Source organism: Mytilus edulis, chromosome 9 (assembly GCF_963676685.1).
Source record: "Mytilus edulis chromosome 9, xbMytEdul2.2, whole genome shotgun sequence".
Lineage (NCBI taxonomy): Eukaryota > Metazoa > Mollusca > Bivalvia > Mytilida > Mytilidae > Mytilus > Mytilus edulis.
The window spans coordinates 64,811,174-64,828,796 of NC_092352.1; the positions used below are offsets into that span (position 1 = coordinate 64,811,174).

The 17,623-nt window shown below is 32.7% G+C and overlaps 1 protein-coding gene across 1 annotated transcript in view; it reads right to left on the reverse strand.

Annotated features, from left to right (window-relative positions):
• The window catches only part of LOC139488815 (integrator complex subunit 10-like), a 195,579-nt gene that overhangs the window by 171,676 nt on the left and 6,280 nt on the right, over nucleotides 1-17,623 (reverse strand). Inside the window, exon 3 of the mRNA XM_071274746.1 lies at nucleotides 2,970-3,064. Coding sequence (XP_071130847.1) covers nucleotides 2,970-3,064 — 95 coding nt within the window. The remainder of the gene's footprint in view (nucleotides 1-2,969; nucleotides 3,065-17,623) is intronic.

Below are 17,623 nucleotides of genomic sequence, written 5' to 3' on the forward strand. Positions count from 1 at the left end.
GGGCGTTTCTGATGTTCCCCAAGTTCACATAGTGCAGTTCTATTAGTTGTCGTCCGGCATAAATGATAAGATAATGATCAACATCGTAAAACGTTGGTTTCTCAAGTTATGTAAAATGTTAAAAAAATCATGGCCGCGTGCTTTGTTTTCAATTGTACTGAACAGTTCGACCCTAGAAAATACTGTCCTAAATAATGCGGCCACTAACTTATCTGCATGCACCCGGCCTGTGCCGATTAATAAAGTATTCTTTTCTTATATTTAGTAAAAACTGGCCAGTAATTAATTTCTTTTATGCGATACACTTAATTTATTTATAATACCGTTACGGAGACAGATCAACTTCTGGCCGATATAATTTGGGGCGAGATTGTCACTTCGACGTAAGTGTACAGGTAAAAACGTCATCAAAATCTGATTACGCTGATTTATGGAGGACAGGACCAAGATCCGATGCAGATTTTTTCAGATATTTTAAGTACATTAATAATTTAATTTAACATGTGTATATGTGTATATAATGATTATAACAATAATTTATTGAGGAACTATGATTTTTATGGTTTTTGTTAAGCTAATCAACATCAGAAAGTCTGAAAGCATAAGCTGAAAATATATTTATTTTTAACATATACAATGAATAAACTTGTTGTCACATAACAGGCATAACTGGTAGGTATGTAAAAATTTAATTCAGTTGTGTGTATATTTATTTGGTGAAAATAATAAGTCGCTAGTTATTTATCTTCAGGGGATAAAAAAGGGGGAGGGTAATTAATTTACCAAAAAATTTAAAATAGCCTTCCAAGACGTCATAATTATTTGGACTAGCTTCCAATCTACTGTATAAACATGCAATAACATTTCTATTGAATTTGTTGCTTCAAAATGTATTGAACAAATGATTTTTTGTGGATTTTTTTGATACTTTTAGGGGATTTAATGATATTTTTAAATGGAGCTGCCAACGGAACAGATTGCATGCAGATATTCCAGTTACCATAATTTACTCAGGAATACTAGTTGGAAGTACAGAGATAGCAAATTAATTCACAGAAAGGAGAACATGACATGCATCCTTTTGCATGAATAATCACAGTGGCAGTGCAATTTGAATTGGTGCATGTATATATCCTGCTGGGATTTATTTATTATAATCCTGGTACCTTTGATAACTATTTGGGATCCCGTAATTTTTTTTTCGGGAATCCCAGTATATTTCAATCAAAATCCCAGTATATTTCCACTGGGATATACATCAGGATCCCGCTTCTTTTACGGGAATCCCGAAATTTTATCCCAGTACATTTACATCGGGATCCCGCTTCTTTTGCGGGAATCTTGAAATTTTATCCCAGTGGGATCCCAATTGAAATCCCACAATATCCCAGTGGGATCCCAGTATATTTCAACCGGGATTTACATAAGAATTCCCGGATTTTGGGCGAGATTCCCGAAATTTTATCCTGATGGAATTAGGTGGGATCCCATTTGGAATCCCATCAAAAATCAATGGCGGAAAAATGCAAGAAAATTTACAACCAGATGCTCTGCAGGGCACAGCTTTATACGACTGCAGAGGATGAACCCTGAACGGTTGGGGCAAGTATGGACACAACATTCAAGCTGGATTCAGCTCTAAATTTGGATTGTGATGAAATAGTTGACACAGCATAGGTTTCTGACACAGAATGAATGTGGTCTAATGAACTTAAAATATTTTTTTGGCCTTTGAGCAATTCACTATGCTGTTGAATATTAATCCTCTCAAAAAAATGTTTGGAGAAATTTTCTTTCTATTTATGAAATCTGAAATGAGAAAAGTTTAACCCCCCCCCCTCTTTTTTTCACATCCCCCTTTCCCTTTTTCTGATCTCAATTCAAATTTCTAATGGAGTTTGCAACAATAACTACTCATTTAAATACATCATAAAATATTAAAATGTAAAATAAAGTGCTTGTTATCACTGAATGGTGTAATGTGTAAATAACCTGCTACACAATGCAAAGACCTCTTTTCTTAAGAAAATGAATCGTTTATGTCTGAATTTCTTTAATTATCAATAAAAAATTGATGTTTCATCAACTTGGTAAAAATTGAAAATGTCCTTGACGGATGCATTTTAAGCTCCGACGGCATCAATTGGGGATTTGATGGTCGCAAATTAAGTTTACTGGCGACGCGTTAGCGGAGACAGTAAACGGGTATTTGCGACCATCAAATCCCAAATTGATGCCGTCGGAGCTTAAAATACAATATTGTTATCTCCATTCTAATGAAACTGACAGAAAACAACGTTAAAACATGTATTTAAAATCTTCCATATGCCGTCTGCGCTTGCGCGTTCGTCCCGTAGCATCAATTGTCAATTGATGCCATGTAAGAAAGTGACGTTATCCAATCAAAATGAACGTTACAAACGTTGTTGCATTAGAATTAGAAATTGACCTTATGCAAATGAATTTTGGTTTAAAAAAAAATATCTATGGAAAGTCTGTAATTGTTTGAAAATAGAGCTGTTATAAAATCCCTAAAAAACATACCAACATTTATCTTTTATTTTGTAATTTTGTATTTGAATTTAAAAAAGTCTTAAACATGTACATGTCATAAATTTTTAACTGCTTTATTATGATTAGGGTTTTCTTTTATGTTAATGCAAAGGAGGGAGCAGTCCTTTTCGATGTAATTGTAAAAAGCAAAAGATGTTGTGCAATTCCCAATGCCATAATTCAATGCCATGCCCAAACAAATGATGCAGAACTATTTTTGTATTTTATAAATAAGGTTTATTGTGTGGTCATTGAAAACAAATTCTATAGTGTGTATCAATGCTTTTTTATAACAAGATCAATACTACAAATTATTGTATAAGTTACAGAAATGTATAAGTAAATTAATTTTATTTTAGTCGAATATTGTGCAAATTATAATTTGCATATTTTTTTTTATATGAAGAGAAAATTACCTGTGAGGAAACTATTAGAAGACTCTGACTGTAAAGCTTCTAATATACTCTGAACTTCTGTCCACAGTCTTGTCTCATTAGGAAAAGTCAAAAACCTGAAATCAAAACATAGCTTAAAATAAGTGTTAAGTCACAAAGATAAAACCTCCACCCACAAGTCTTTATGGACCTTCCTTAATTTTCTTTGGATTAGGGTATTTTTGTCATACTTTTTTGAAATGATTCTTTAATCAACTTCAGTTTTTGATATATGTTTCCTTAAGGTAGCAATACACAGTTAGAAGTTTAATTTTGCATTATGGCCATGGTGAATTTTTTAAATATGAAAGTTTTTGTACAATAAAATTGATTTTTAGATATTTGAAGAATAATATAGCCTTTCTGGTAAGTGGGTTTTATATTCCTTATTTGGTACAGGCATTTCCTAATGTAGAATATTGAAAATATGTCCAGTGCACCATTTTTTGTGGATATTGTCAACATTGCAAAGTCTGATTTAATGTGTAATTATTGTTTTTACTTTGTATCCTATCTAGTATCTACATGTATATTCTAGAAAGGATACAACGTAAATAGTATATGGCCTGACACAACTCTAAAATTCCAAAATGACGACAGATAAGATGTTACAACAACTGCAAGGAATTACATTCCCAATAAACAGCACTAATGGATCTAAGCTGGTATAATATGTCAAATTTGTCCTTTATGCCCTCTGGGTGAACTGTCCTTAGTTTTCTAATCCAAAATCTTTCTTGAGCAAGTCTTTTGGCCAATAACCCTCGGTGTGGTCTATGATTGTGGTGGTAAGGTTTTTGAGATCAGCTTGGGTGTGCCCAGGTGACCTCAAATGACGACTTATGGGGAGGTCGGGCTTGTAGGTGTAGTCACTTCCACGACCATTCATGCCTATGTTGAACGGCTGTATGACAGTCACATAGAATCATATTGACAACAATGTGTAGGCAAAACAACAAACATAATATGTTAGAACGTCAAAAATGCAATGTTCAATCAAGGATTTGTATAGTAAGAAGGATTGGAATCTCGTGGACTTTTGCATAGACTGTAGTATAATGTCTTATGCAGCGCGAGATTTTGTGTGATTACCCGTGATGAATCTGGAAAATGCTCAATGTGCCTTGATTAATGGCGGACATTTGCATCACCTAAACAAACTGACACCCGATATGTAAGTATTACAATCCATATCAAATTTTATGCTTGAAATAAGCAGTTTAAAATGGTTCTGGTGTAATAACTGAAATTGTATTTGTTATAAATTTTATTTCTTCAAAAATCAAATTAATTTGAATATAAAAGAAGATAAATATGATTGATGAAATATTATTGCATCAAGTTAAAGTTTTCTGAAGACTGTTAATGTTTAGGTCTTGGTTCTGGAGGCTTCACAGTATGTAAACAAAAACAAAATGGTATCCATAACATGTGCACATGTTACATATTTATATCTGACAAAAGTCAGGTTTCTGCTGCCAAAAGGGATTCACATTTATATTGCAATAAATTATTCAGAAGGAGGTCACTGGTACAATCAGGTTACATTATATTTCTCTGGTTGCATAAGCAATGTACAATACCCCCTGTACTGACAAATCGATATTGAAAGTATGGGATCCACCCTGAGTTATTTTTCTGTTTTAAAACTTTTACAAAATCAGTTCAAATTCTGGGAATCCCGGAGGACGTAGTCGAATCTGACTGGCTAAGATAGAATAGTGATGAGGGGATTTTCCACTTTCTATTTTGGAAACGCCAAGAATTTTTTGTTACTAGTCCGTCTGGCATATTGGGTTACAAGTTTTGGTTGCCCAAGGCCTAAATGCTGTAGTCCCGGACATCGGGCTAGTGGATTTTTTAATTTAACCCCTGATTGGTACAACTAAATAAGACTATTGACCAGAACGTTCCTCTGAATATCATTTATGGAAAGATATACCAACAGTATTTCATTAGATTATTAACATTCAATCTCTTATATTAAAACTTGGAGAGCTACACTTTGTGTGTAGGGAAATTGGATAGTGACTTGATAGATAATCATGTGATACCAGCTGAATTGGATTATATCTATATTTTAACGTAAAAATAAATCATAGAATATCTCTTTTTAAATTCCTTTATATGCCAGATTCATTTAATATTTGCCTAATCTGCTTGGTGTTGAGGGTATATTGACTATTCTCTTTCTTGTCTCTGACTTTATTAATCCAGTTTTTCATATAAATCTGTGTGATTAATGTCTATGAGGATGTGTAGTAAGATAAGCAAGGAGACATGGGATATGATTGTAATGAGACAACTATCAATCCCATATCAAATGAAGATTTTAAAAACTAGTAGTCTACATGCACAATCGATGAATGTATGTCATCCACAATCATTAAAACCCATGCGGCTTAGCAGATCGATAAATATTATCACATGAAACCAACAGTCCATACATAAAACATGTAAAAAAATAGTTTTTATACCAAATTTGGAGTCAAGACATAAAAGTAAAGATGTGTGGTATGATTGTCAATCGAATGAGACAGCTCAGTAATCACCAAAGTTCAAATGATGTTAATGTCCCGGTAAGCAATTATTTATTTCTTATCTTGATAGACAAAAGTCAGTGTTTTACATGTATATTTGTAATTGTGTGCTATAAAGTCAATACAAGGCAAAATTGTACAAAAAGTATCTACTGTTAGACATTAAACATTTTAGTTATGTTTACAAAGAGATTTATTGATAAACATCTAGATGCCACAGTTTAGACCTAGCAAGTAGTTACAAACAGAAAAGTAAGACTTTTGTTTTAATTCTTGATGTAAACTGCTGTAACAGTTACTTACCTCCTATGTACAGTCAGAAAAAGATGAAAGAAGTCTTCTTTGATATATGACAAGTCGCTCTTTTCAAGTAAATTTCTGTATTATATTACATGTATAATACATAATCAGGAATAATTCCATGATTGACTAATTGAGTGGCCGTTATGACAGAGATCTGACACTATATTAAGGTTGCCCTATTTAATTCATAAACAAATTGATTTAAGTGCTCTGACAAGAAAGAAAAGTGCATTTAAAAATGTAATGTTATTTATTTAATATTAAAAAAAAAATGCTTGCAGTTCACACTGGCAAATGTTTTTTTAATGCCTTTATCATGGTTATGATGATTGAAACCGGCTAGAGTAACATGCAGAGGACGTTTGATAGGGTCTACCACTGGGCCCCCTCTTTAACAGTACTTGTCCCAACCTTATGAAAATGATCTCGCCGTGGAAGAGATTACGATAAACCGCGAAATTCCAATCCTTCTTACTATACAAATCCTTGGTTCAATATAAAATACATTTCAAAGATTTTCTTTGGAAAACATCAAATAGACCAAATGAAATTTTAAGTGTGTATAGTTTATTCGCCGTTTCAGAATCTAATGCATCCTTGGTAATATTTTCAAAAGTGTACACCAAAACGTCCTGATTGGTTATAAATGTCATAAACAATGGAAATTTAACCAATATGATGTGGCGTTATTTTCATTTTGGGGTACGAACAATGAAATTACCCATGTATTCATTGTGTTGACCAAATATCCTACACTTCTTGATTCATTCACATTATAGATCACATTTCAAAAGCACACTTTCGGTTTGCATTCTAAAAAATTCCGGATAAAATGTCAATGAATCTGGAGTCAAAACATTAAATGTAGGCTGTTTGAAATTCGAATTCAACTATAATTTAGATTAAGATATGTGATGACGCAAATGCGTATTCTTTACCTGAGTATCAGTGAGATGCTTTCTATTTACTATTTCATTTTTGTTATCTAAATTCAAGACACGGCAGAAAGAGCTTTACATGTGACTTTCAAGCGCCACCGTCATCATTACTAACGGTATTCTGACCTCGACTTGTTTCTCTTTTGTTTCTTTTTTGAGTCACTGTCCTATCATAAACTTTGACCTTTTTGAAAAGCTAAGGATTGTCTATCTAAGGAATAGATTCCTTAACTTTGTAATGTATTTAGCCTTTTAACTTTTTTCATTAGAGCGTCACTAATGCTTTTTTTGTAGACTTAACTCGTGTCTGACGTACATCATTTTAATTCTGGTATCTTTTTATATCTACATACCTTTTTATATAAATTGGTAATTTTGAAAGTGTGTACAGGTATTCATAAACTTCTGAATTAAGAAATTCTTCTTGTAGAATGTTTGAATTGATTTAAATAAAGTCAGGAAATCCTTAAATTTTGAGATGTTTTATGAGACCAAAATAATTCTCATCATAAGAGGTCCCAATCAATTGCATGCCACAGGTTTTATCGCATACAACATCTACCATACATGTAAGTAAAGACAGCTACAAAGTTGAGAATATAAAGCCATTCATGAAGGAAACAAAGTATAAAGTAATGATAGATAAAATAAATGCATCCAGAATTCCAGATTACAAAGCAAACTGAGTTCATAAATTTATATTTCGATAGGTTTGTGCAATTAGCATAAGTCATCCGGTTAGTAGAAATTAGGATTTGGCAAAGGGTTATAATCGGAACCAGATGCTCCGCAGGGCAAAGCTTTATACGACCGCAGAGGTTGAACCCTGAACGGTTGGGGCAAGTATGGATACAACATTCAAGCTTGATTCAGCTCTAAATTTGGATTGTGATTAAATAGTTGACACAGTATAGGTTTCTGACACAGAATGAATGTGTTCTAATGAACTTAAAATATTTTTTTTGCCTTTGATCAATTCACTATGCTGTTGAATATTAGTCCTCTCAAAAAAATGTTTGAAGAAATTTTCTTTTTATTTATGAAATCTGAAATGAGAAAAATTTAACCCCCCCCCCCCTCTTTTTTTCACATCCCCCTTTCCCTTTTTCTGATCTCAATTCAAATTTCTAATGGAGTTTGCAACAATAACTACTCATTTAAATACATCATAAAATATTAAAATGTAAAATAAAGTGCTTGTTATCACTGAATGGTAAAGATTGTTTCAATTTATCAGTTGGTAGTAAAAGTGAATATACATTGTATATTGTATAAAACAATGATTAAAGTTGATTCAACTACTATTCTGGACAGAGAAAGATAACTAGCTCCAATTGAAAATTTCTTGCTATTGCACAATATTGTGCAATTAGATATTTCTTGCTATTGCGCTGAAAATATTTGTTATTGCACAATACTGTGCAAATGAAGATTTCTTGCTATTGCGCAATACTGTGCAATTGAAAATTTCTTGCTATTGCACAATACTGTGCAATTGAAGATTTCTTGCTGTTGCTGAATACTGTGCAATTGAAAATTTCTTGCTATTACACAATACTTAATATAATAATTTTGGATCCTGATTTGAAACAACTTGAAAACTGGGGCAATAATCAAAAATCTAAGTACATTTTTAGATTCAGCATATCAAAGAACCCTAAGGATTCAATTTTTGTTAAAATCAAACTAAGTTTAATTTTGGACCCTTTGGACCTTAATGTAGACCAATTTGAAAACAGGACCAAAAATTAAGAATCTACATACACAGTTAGATTTGGCATATCAAAGAACCCCATTTTCAATTTTTGATGAAAGCACACAAAGTTCAATTTTGGACCCTTTGGGCCCCTTATTCCTAAACCGTTGGGACCAAAACTCCCAAAATCAAACCCAACCTGCCTTTATGGTCATAAACCTTGTGTTTAAATTTCATAGATTTCAATTTACTTATACTAAAGTTATGGTGCGAAAACCAAGAATAATGCTTATTTGGGCCCCTTTTTGGCCCCTTTTTCCTAAACTGTTAGAACCAAAACTCCCCAAATCAATCCCAACCTTCCTTTTGTGGTCATAAACCTTGTGTTTAAATTTCAATGATTTCTATTAACTTATACTAAAGTTATTGTGTGAAAACCAAGAATAATGCTTATTTGGGCCCTTTTTTGGCCCCTAATTCCTAAACTGTTGGAACCAAAACTCCCAAAATCAATCCCAACCTTCCTTTTGTGTTCATAAATCTTGTGTCAAAATTTCATAGATTTCTATTAACTTAAACTAAAGTTATAGTGCAAAACAAAGAAAATGCTTATTTGGGCCCTTTTTGGCCCCTAATTCCTAAAATGTTGGGACCAAAACTTCCAAAATCAATCCCAACCTTCCTTTTGTGGTCATAAACCTTGTGTTTAAATTTCATAGATATCTATTTACTTATACTAAAGTTATAGTGCGAAAACCAAATGTTTTTGGACGACGACGCCAACGTCATACCAATATACGACCAAAATATTTTCAATTTTTGCGGTTGTATAAAAATTGTGCCAAAAGTAGAGAACTATATTTACTCCATTTTAATTGAAACTTGAGTATATCATAGTGCCTAAGTTATATTTTAATTAATTATGAGGCTTAAGTAATTGCCCTTCTTTCAATGACATTATCGCATAAAATTGCCATTTTTTCAATGACATTTAGGTGTAAAATTGCCCTTTTTCTGACTTGCACCTTGCCCTTTTCATATCCTGGCTAGAACACTGCATCCCTTTATAGAATGGAAATTTGTGGTATAATTTCAGAGAGATTCATACACTTTAACACAAGTCATTGTCTGGAAACTACAATCAAAGCACTGTAAGCGCTGTAGGCAGTTAACCAAACAAGAGGCTCTCAAGAGCCTGAATCGCTCATCTGGTAAACAATGCCTTATTGAACATATTGAACCATGCCAGGCAAACATGTACAGCTAACAATTCTTCAATATTACAAATATATATGACTTACTGTTTATAAATAAAGAAAATGAGACCAAAACACAAACACTTAAAACTTAGCAATGGACTGAAAATGAGGTCAAGTTCAAATAAAACCTGCGTAACCGAAGTTAGCAAATATGATGAACAAATTGTGAAAAAATTGTCATTAAAGGACAATAACCCCTTAAGGGGTCAATTGACAATTTTGGTCATATTTAACTTATTTGTAGATCTTACTTTGCTGATCATTTTTGCTGTTTACAGTTTATCTTTATCTATAATGATATTCAAGATAATGACCAAAAACTGCAAAATTTCCTTAAAATTACCAATTAAGTGGCAGCAATCCAACAATGGTTTGTTTGATTCGTCTGAAAATTTCAGGGCTGATAGATCTTGACCTAATGAACATTTTTACCTCACGTCAGATTTGCTCTAAATGCTTTCGTTTTTGAGATATAAGACAAAAACTGCATTTGACCCCTATGTTCTATTTAAGGATGTTGGCTACTCTGTTAAAAAATAACAAGATTTTTAAAAGACTGTTATGAATTGATAGTATATAAATTAAGAAACTAAAAAGAAGAAAAAAATGAAAGGTCCATGTGCTCGTTTTCGAGATATAAGCCATTGGAAATTTGGCGGGAAATAAATTTCTCTAGATTTTTCATATATTTAACATTGGCACCTTATCTGTTTCAAAAACTATGAAAAAATAACAAGAATTTTATAAAATTTTGAAATATGGCTTTTCAAGCTCTATGTAATAAAATTATGAAAAGAAAAGTAGGGGTTAGTGAGCAAATTTTTTTAATGACAATACATGGATAAAACCAGAGGATTCCGAAATCTGACAAAAAAATCAAAAAATGGAGGAGCAAACATCCTTAAAGTAAGGGCGGCCATGTTTTTTGACGGATCAAAAATCGAAGCACACACTTTGTGAAGGATAATCTAAGGAACTATCATGCTAAGTTTCATCCAAATCCATTCAGTAGTTTCAGAGGAGAAGATTTTTTAAAGTTAGCAAATATGATGAACAAATTGTGAAAAATTGTCATTAAAGGACATTTACCCCTTAAGGGGTCAATTGACAATTTTGGTCATATTAACCTATTTGTAGATCTTACTTTGCTGATCATTTTTGCTGTTTACAGTTTATCTTCATCTATAATAATATTCAAGATAATGACCAAAAACTGCAAAATTTCCTTAAAATTACCAATTAAGTGGCAGCAACCCAACAATGGTTTGCTATATTCATCTGAAAATTTCTGGGCTGATAGATCTTGACCTAATGAACATTTTTACCCCATGTCAGATTTGCTCTAAATGCTTCCGTTTTTGAGATATAAGCCAAAAACTGCATTTGACCCCTATGTTCTATTTTAAGTAACGGCGGCCATGTTTTTTGACGGATCAAAAATCGAAGCACACACTTTGTGCAGGATAATCTAAGGAACAATCATTTTAAGTTTCATTCAAATCCATTCAGTAGTTTCAGAGGAGAAGATGTTTGAAAAATTGTTAACGACGACAGACGACGACGACAGACGACGACGACGGACGCCAAGTGATGAGAAAAGCTCACATGGCCTTTTAGGCCAGGTGAGCTAAAAACCCAAGGCAAACATAATTATGAAAACTGTGGCAATGTTGCTTAAGATTTTTTAAAAAGAACAAACATTAAACATTCATATATCATGTATATTGTACATTTATGTTCATTTAATGAATTAACCATTAAGGCAAATAATTCATATTCAAGGTTTTCAAAAGCAACACAAATATCAAGTATATTTTTTTCATGGTCATGAGTCTGCAGTGGTACAAGTTCGCAATGATTGCAGTTGTTCTAGTTGATAGTTAACGTTGGTATTAGTTGACTGTTTGTAGTTCAAGTTAACTATAGTACAAGCTTGTTTAAGTATGAATGGACTTGCTTCCCTTGAAAAGAAAACTGAGATTGTTTTCTACAGTACAAAAGTTATAAGACCCAAATCAGACAAATGTTTACTACGTACTACAGGGATCAAAGGTGGGGTCTAACTGACCTGCCCATAGTAAATGTAAATGACCCCCACCTTCACCCTTAATCCATGATGTTTAAGTTTTGGAACAAAATGGCAGGTAATTATAAAACAGTTGGTCAAACATTCTTGGGCTTGAAAGATATGTTTTCTTAAAAATGAGCCATATCAAAATGAATTTTTTTTAGGACCAGATGTAATTCCAAATATAGTTAAGGTAAATTCTTTAAACCTACTCATTTTTTTCCATCAATAATATTTTATAATTAACAAGAAATAATTGTAATATAATGCTGTTACGTAGTCTCCCAAATAAAGCTCCCATAATTATTCATTCTTATGGTAGCCTGACATTGGGCAAAGTCTAGTACACATTGGTTAAGTCTAGCAAAGTGATATGCATATGTGACGCCTATGAGATTGACCTTGAATGTCATTCAATCTTTAAGAAATGACAAACAGGAATGAATATGGTTTACGGGTTGGTATCTCAATCTTTTACAAGTTCTCAAAACACACACAAGAGGGGTGGGGTGACCCTAGGGACTACCCCTATATTTCATTTGATTTTTTTTCACTGTCCCATACATGAATATATATGGTTTAGGGGTGGGGATCTCAACCGTTATCAAGTTTTTAAACAGGAGGGGATGGGGTGACCCCAGTGACTTCCCCTATATTTCATTTGATTTGTTATATGGTCAAATACATGAATATATATGGTTGAGGGTGGGGATCTCATCTGTTTCCAATTTATCAAACAGGAGGGGTTAGGTTGACCCTAAGGACTCTCCCTATATTTCATTTGATTAGTTCTTTTGTCCCATACATGAAGATATATGGTTTAATTAAAAGGTGGGAATCTTGACTGTTTACAAGTTCACAAACAGGAGGGGTGGGGTGACCACAGCGACTCCCCTATATTTCATTTGTTTTAGAGGTGGGGATCTCAACTGTTTCCAAATTCTCAAACAGGAGAGTTGGGGTGACCACAGGGACTCCCCCATATTTAATTTGATTTGTTATAGTCCCATACGGGAGTATATATATAAATATGGTTAAAGGGTGAGGATCTAGACTGATTCCAAGTTCTCAAACAGGAGGGTGTGCAGTAACCCTAGGGACTCCCTTTATAATTCATTTAATTTATTGTATTGTCCAATACATTAATATATATGGTTTAGGGGTGGGGATCTTGACCTTTTCAAAGTTCACAAACAGGAGGGGTGGGTGACCCAAGGGACTCCCCCAGTATTTCATTTGATTATTTATATTGTCTCATACATGAATATATATGGTTTAGGGGTGGGGATCTGGACTGTTTCCAAGCTCTAAAACAGGAGGGGGTGGTCACCCTAGGGACTTAATTTTCCCCTATATTTCATTTGTTTAGCTATATAGTCCCATACATTAATGTATATGTTTGAAAAATTGGGATCTCAACCGTTTCAAAGTTAACAAACAGGAGGGAGTAGAGTGACCCACAGGACTCCACCTTTATATCATATGATTTGCTTACATTCAGGTATCATATAATCTAGTTGCACTTTTTGTGAAAATAAAGTAAGAAACTTCCATCTATTTTAAATGACCCTACAAAATTGAGAAAAAAAATACCCATTGAAATTGCAGGAAGATGTTTAGACTTTAAAAGCATCTCACATGCATTATCAACATTTATCACTGATAAAGAAAATTTATACTGTCACCAGGAACATATTTATTGTTAGATATACTGTTCCCAGCTGTCACATTCTATCGGATTTTGACATTCAAATTTGTCAAAAAGTAATTTTGAGTTTCTGTACAAAATATTTTCTGCTTTTTCTTTCTTTCACATATATCTTTTGGTTTTCAATTCTAGTGTTTATATTTATTTACCATGCATGGATGTATTTTGTCACCTGTATGGAATTTTTTTATTTGATCGCCAAATCCGAAATTATTCTTATTCGCTTCCGGAATCGGATCCGATATTGTAATTGGCATCCATTTTGTTTTCAATGTTGTTTTTGTCAGTCAGATACGATTTTACTCGAACTTACAAATTATTTGTCGGCGATTTTCTGTATAAAGCTAGCGGTTGAACAAAATGAACATCGCTGTCATGAATAATAATGATGAAAATAAGTTTTGAGATCGTTTATTTGGAGACTTTGGTAAAAAGGTTTGCAAAGTTATTTATTATTTTCTTTCAAGTGGCATGTCGGGCGTAGCTAGTAACCAAGTCGAAAGTCCGACTGCAAAAGTGGAAGGTCGCGGACCTCGTATCACCGCTAATTTGAACCCCTATCTACATATTGAAAAGATACGCAAATTTCGTCTTCTAATTTAAAATTGCCGCCAACAGTACGCATTTTAATAGACTACTGACGTAGTTGACTACGTATTGATGACAAACAATATTCCTACGACTTTTGCCATTTGGGAAATCTAAACTACCTGTCTTTAGAAATTTTCGGCGATTAAATATTTCATACATTTGTTCTTTGACATCTTAGCCAAAAGCTCAGGGGATAATAAGCTACATAAGGATTCCTTATGTGCTCTACTTCCTACGTGCAACTTCAAAACTTTTGGATAAATCGACGATCATTTAAGGTTTTTCTGGTCATATTTTTTGTAATCCAGAATTAAAAGTACGAAAAAACTGTTCAATTAGTTATAAATAACATACTATTCAGCTAGATAATAACAATGGCACGTATTTCAGCATTTAATTTTAATATTGGGTAGAACACAAATCTAGGGTGCTCGCATAAGGCAGCTTAACTGCCTAAAAATGCTTATTTGGGCCCCTTTTTTGGCCCATAATTCCTTTACAGTTGGGACCATAACCCCAAAAATCAATCCCAACCTTCCTTCAGTGGTTATAAAACTTCTGTTTAAATTTTATTGATTTTCTTTTTACTGAAACTAAAGTTATTATCTGGAAATTATCTGTCTTTGGACATAGACGACGCAGATGTGATACCAATATACGACCAAAATTTTTTTAATTTTTGCTGTCATATAAAAAGCAAAGTTTTATTAAGTAAATATTTATTGTTTATTCATTACAATGTAGACTAAAAGATAAGCTTGAGAGAATAATCATAGACAACAATGGGGGGTATTCGAAAAGAAGGAAAATTCCAACAAACATTGTTTTTTATGTTACTAGGCGAAAAAAATAACGAAGTGGCAAAAAATATATTGTTTTGGCTAAAGAGGTGGTGAAAAAAATAATTAACCCAGGAGAAACCCTGATCAGTTATAATTTATAATCAGTCATATTTACTGTGAATTCTATCAGTTAAAATCAGTCATGATTTATATCTGCTGTAAATTCTTATATTTTTTTATGAATGCAAAATTGTGACTGTCACATGATACATGTACTTGTTTATGTATGCAGATTTTCCTCATAAAGCATTTTTACCATTCTTAGCCGAATCACAACATCTCCAAATTTCCAAAATTCAACTAACACTTCTTAAAGATGTTTTTTTTAAGGAATAACATCTGATGAGACAAAATAAGCAATGTATATGGACCATAATTTGGTATTGGGACCGTTTCCGATAACGATAGAAAAGTGATAAAATATTGTATTTTGGTGAGAGAAGTTGTTGCTCCACCATCAAATGCTATTATTTCTATTAAAATAAAGGTGCTTTCTACTCTCCCCTGGAGAGAATTTGAAATAAACAAATGTTTCAGTTTATCCTGCCGCTCTTCTGTGTCGTTTCTGAGCGTTATTTTCGCTTCCGAAGTGTGTAACTCTGGTAAATTTAAAGATAATCGTCGTCTGCAAAATCATAACTTTTGCTTTCAAATAATAAAGAACATCGACCAATAAGAATAGTCAGAAGAAAATGCCGAGAACTATAAGTATTTCTGTAGCAGGTGTAAGAACACTAGCGTTACATTTGTTTCCGATTTCGTAACGCAAATTTTAGATGGTGTAATCTGCTTTGTTGTAAAAGAATTCTTTACAACAATATGCAAATATGAACTCTCGCGAGATGTTCAAACAGGTAAATCAGAGATGATTTACATTCTAGTTTTGATCTAATTAGTAATAATTAAGTTAGAAAATGATGTAATCGTTATGGGTTACATTTCACAAGAAACAGAAGTCCAGATATTTCCTTTTTTTATTAAAATTGTTTTTGTCATTAAGTTCTAATCATTTCCGGTCATACGTGAAACATGTGACTAACATGTGATCATGCGCTTACGGCCGGATATATGAAATACTAGGTCTAAACATTGGTTTTGTTTCCAACGGGATGTTAGCAAGCATATTCTGTAGACTTGTTTCATATTGTTTAAAAAGAAAAATACAATTTTCAAAGAGATCCTATGTGCATAATGTAACATACGATTTTGAGTAAAAATAAATGCCCAATGACTTGACAGAATCGATTTCAGATTTGACGGACGTTATAACACACTTTGTTTCCGGATAACGATGAAAAAGGGTCCTTGGAAAATTCAATCGACATTACGTTTCTTATCATTGTGCCGATGCTCGTTGAATTGATTTTGCTTCAGCAGTAAATATTACTGGATATTTTATGTGAATAAAGATAATTTAATAAAAAATACATGTTAATATACCGTTACACTTGAAATGTACGAAGTTGGTATCTTTGTCACAATTTATAATTAATTTTTTTTAATCATGTTCTGCAAACACTTTTCAGAAATGCAATAAACTTGTCAAATTAGAAGTCAACTTTTACCATGCATGACTTGAAAGGAAGTACTTAATTGATTTTAGCCCACTAAAGTAGGTTAAAATGTGGAAACCATGTAGATGGTGTACAGGTCACAAATAACACATGGTGCCTATTTTAAAGATTTTAATTCCAAGTTAAAAGTTTTTTTCTTTACTGGATTTAAAGAATTTTACATTGCCAATGATTTGGAATAAATTGTATATAACTGGAATTTCAAAACCAAATATAAATACATTTTTTGGCTAAAACATCAAGATACAACAATTATGGTATCCTGTATCAATAAAGAAAATATGGAAATTTCTGAATAAATTGTACTAATTGTTTTCAAAACAAGCACATATTTAGGAGTTTTATAATACTGTTACATTTAAGATGGATTTTAAGAAAAAAGTATACTGTTCAGATTATTTTAAGCAGATTTTGCAATAAAATAAAACCTTGGATTTTGTGCATATTAAACAATGGACACGGATAAATTCATGACATAATTGTGTTTTGGTGATAGTAATGTGTTTGTAGATCTTACTTTACTGAACATTCTTGTTGCTACAATTATCTCTATCTATAATGAACTTGGCCCAGTAATAAAAGTGGAAAATATTTTCTAAAAATTAACAAAAATTTATGAAAAATGTTAAAAATTAACTATAAAGGGCAATAACTCCTTAAGGGGTCAATTGACTATTTTGGTCATGGAAACTTATTTGTAGATCTTATTTTGCTGAACGTTTTGCTGTATACAGTTTATCTCTATCTATAATAATATTCAAGATAACAAAAAACAGCAAAATTTCCTTAAAATTACCAATTCAGGGGCAGCAACCCAACAACAGGTTGTCCGATTCATCTGAAAATTTCTAGACAGATAGATCTTGACCTGATAAACACTTTTACCGCATGTCAGATTTGCTCTAAATGCTTTGGTTTTTGAGTTATAAGCCAAAAACTGCATTTTACCCCTATGTTCTATTTTTAGCCATGGCGGCCATCTTGGTTGGTTGACCGGGTCACGCCACACATTTTTTAAACTAGATATCCTAAATATGATTGTGGCCAAGTTTGGATTAATTTGGCCCAGTAGTTTCAGAGGAGAAGATTTTTGTAAAAGATTACTAAGATTTAGGAA